The 668-nt window shown below is 66.6% G+C and overlaps 1 protein-coding gene across 1 annotated transcript in view; it reads left to right on the forward strand.

Annotated features, from left to right (window-relative positions):
• Window positions 1-645, forward strand: part of TMEM98 (transmembrane protein 98) — a 3,950-nt gene extending 3,305 nt beyond the window's left edge. The window contains 2 exon segments of the mRNA XM_027701174.1: window positions 172-175; window positions 379-645. Coding sequence (XP_027556975.1) covers window positions 172-175; window positions 379-586 — 212 coding nt within the window. The 3' untranslated portion in view covers window positions 587-645.
• Window positions 646-668: the final 23 nt, after the last annotated feature.

The following is a 668-nucleotide window of genomic DNA, read 5'->3' on the forward strand; positions in this document are numbered from 1 at the left end:
ACCAGGGAGGTGACCAGGGAGGCAACAGAGGTGACTAGGGAGGTGACAGAGGTGATGAGGGAGGTGACAGAAGTGACCAGGGAGGTGACATGAGAGGTTGACAGAGGTGACCAGGGAGGTGACCAGGAAGGTGAGGGTGGTGACCAGGGAAGTGACCAGGGAGGTGACCAGCAAGGTGATCAGGGAGGTGACCAGCGAGGTGACCAGGGAGGCAACAGAGGTGACTAGGGAGGTTGACAGAGGTGATGAGGGAGGTGACACAAGTGACCAAGGAGGTGATGAGGGAGGTGACCAGGGAGGCGACAGAGATGACCGGGAAAGTGACAGGGGTCACCAGGGCGGTGACCGGGCGGGTGACCATCCCCGTGTCCCCCGCAGGGCCGCGGCGCTGCTGCTGTCCGTGAGCCACCTGGTGCTGGTGACTCGCAGCGCCTGCCGCCAGCCCAGCGCCCGACACTGGGTCGAGCGGTCGCTGGCGGCGGCCGAGGAGCACATGGCCGTGCTGCGCCAGGCTGCCATGGCCACCGAGACGGAGCGGCCCCCCGGCCCCCCGGAGCACGGCCGGCAGGAGCAGTCGGCCATCTGAGACCCCCCGCCCCCAATAAAGGACCTGTGCAACCCCCCCAGTGAGGGGGGATCTGGGCATGGGCTGGTGATGTGTCTGGAGG

Source organism: Neopelma chrysocephalum, unplaced genomic scaffold (assembly GCF_003984885.1).
Source record: "Neopelma chrysocephalum unplaced genomic scaffold, ASM398488v2 Primary Assembly neopelma1_150, whole genome shotgun sequence".
Taxonomy (NCBI): domain Eukaryota; kingdom Metazoa; phylum Chordata; class Aves; order Passeriformes; family Pipridae; genus Neopelma; species Neopelma chrysocephalum.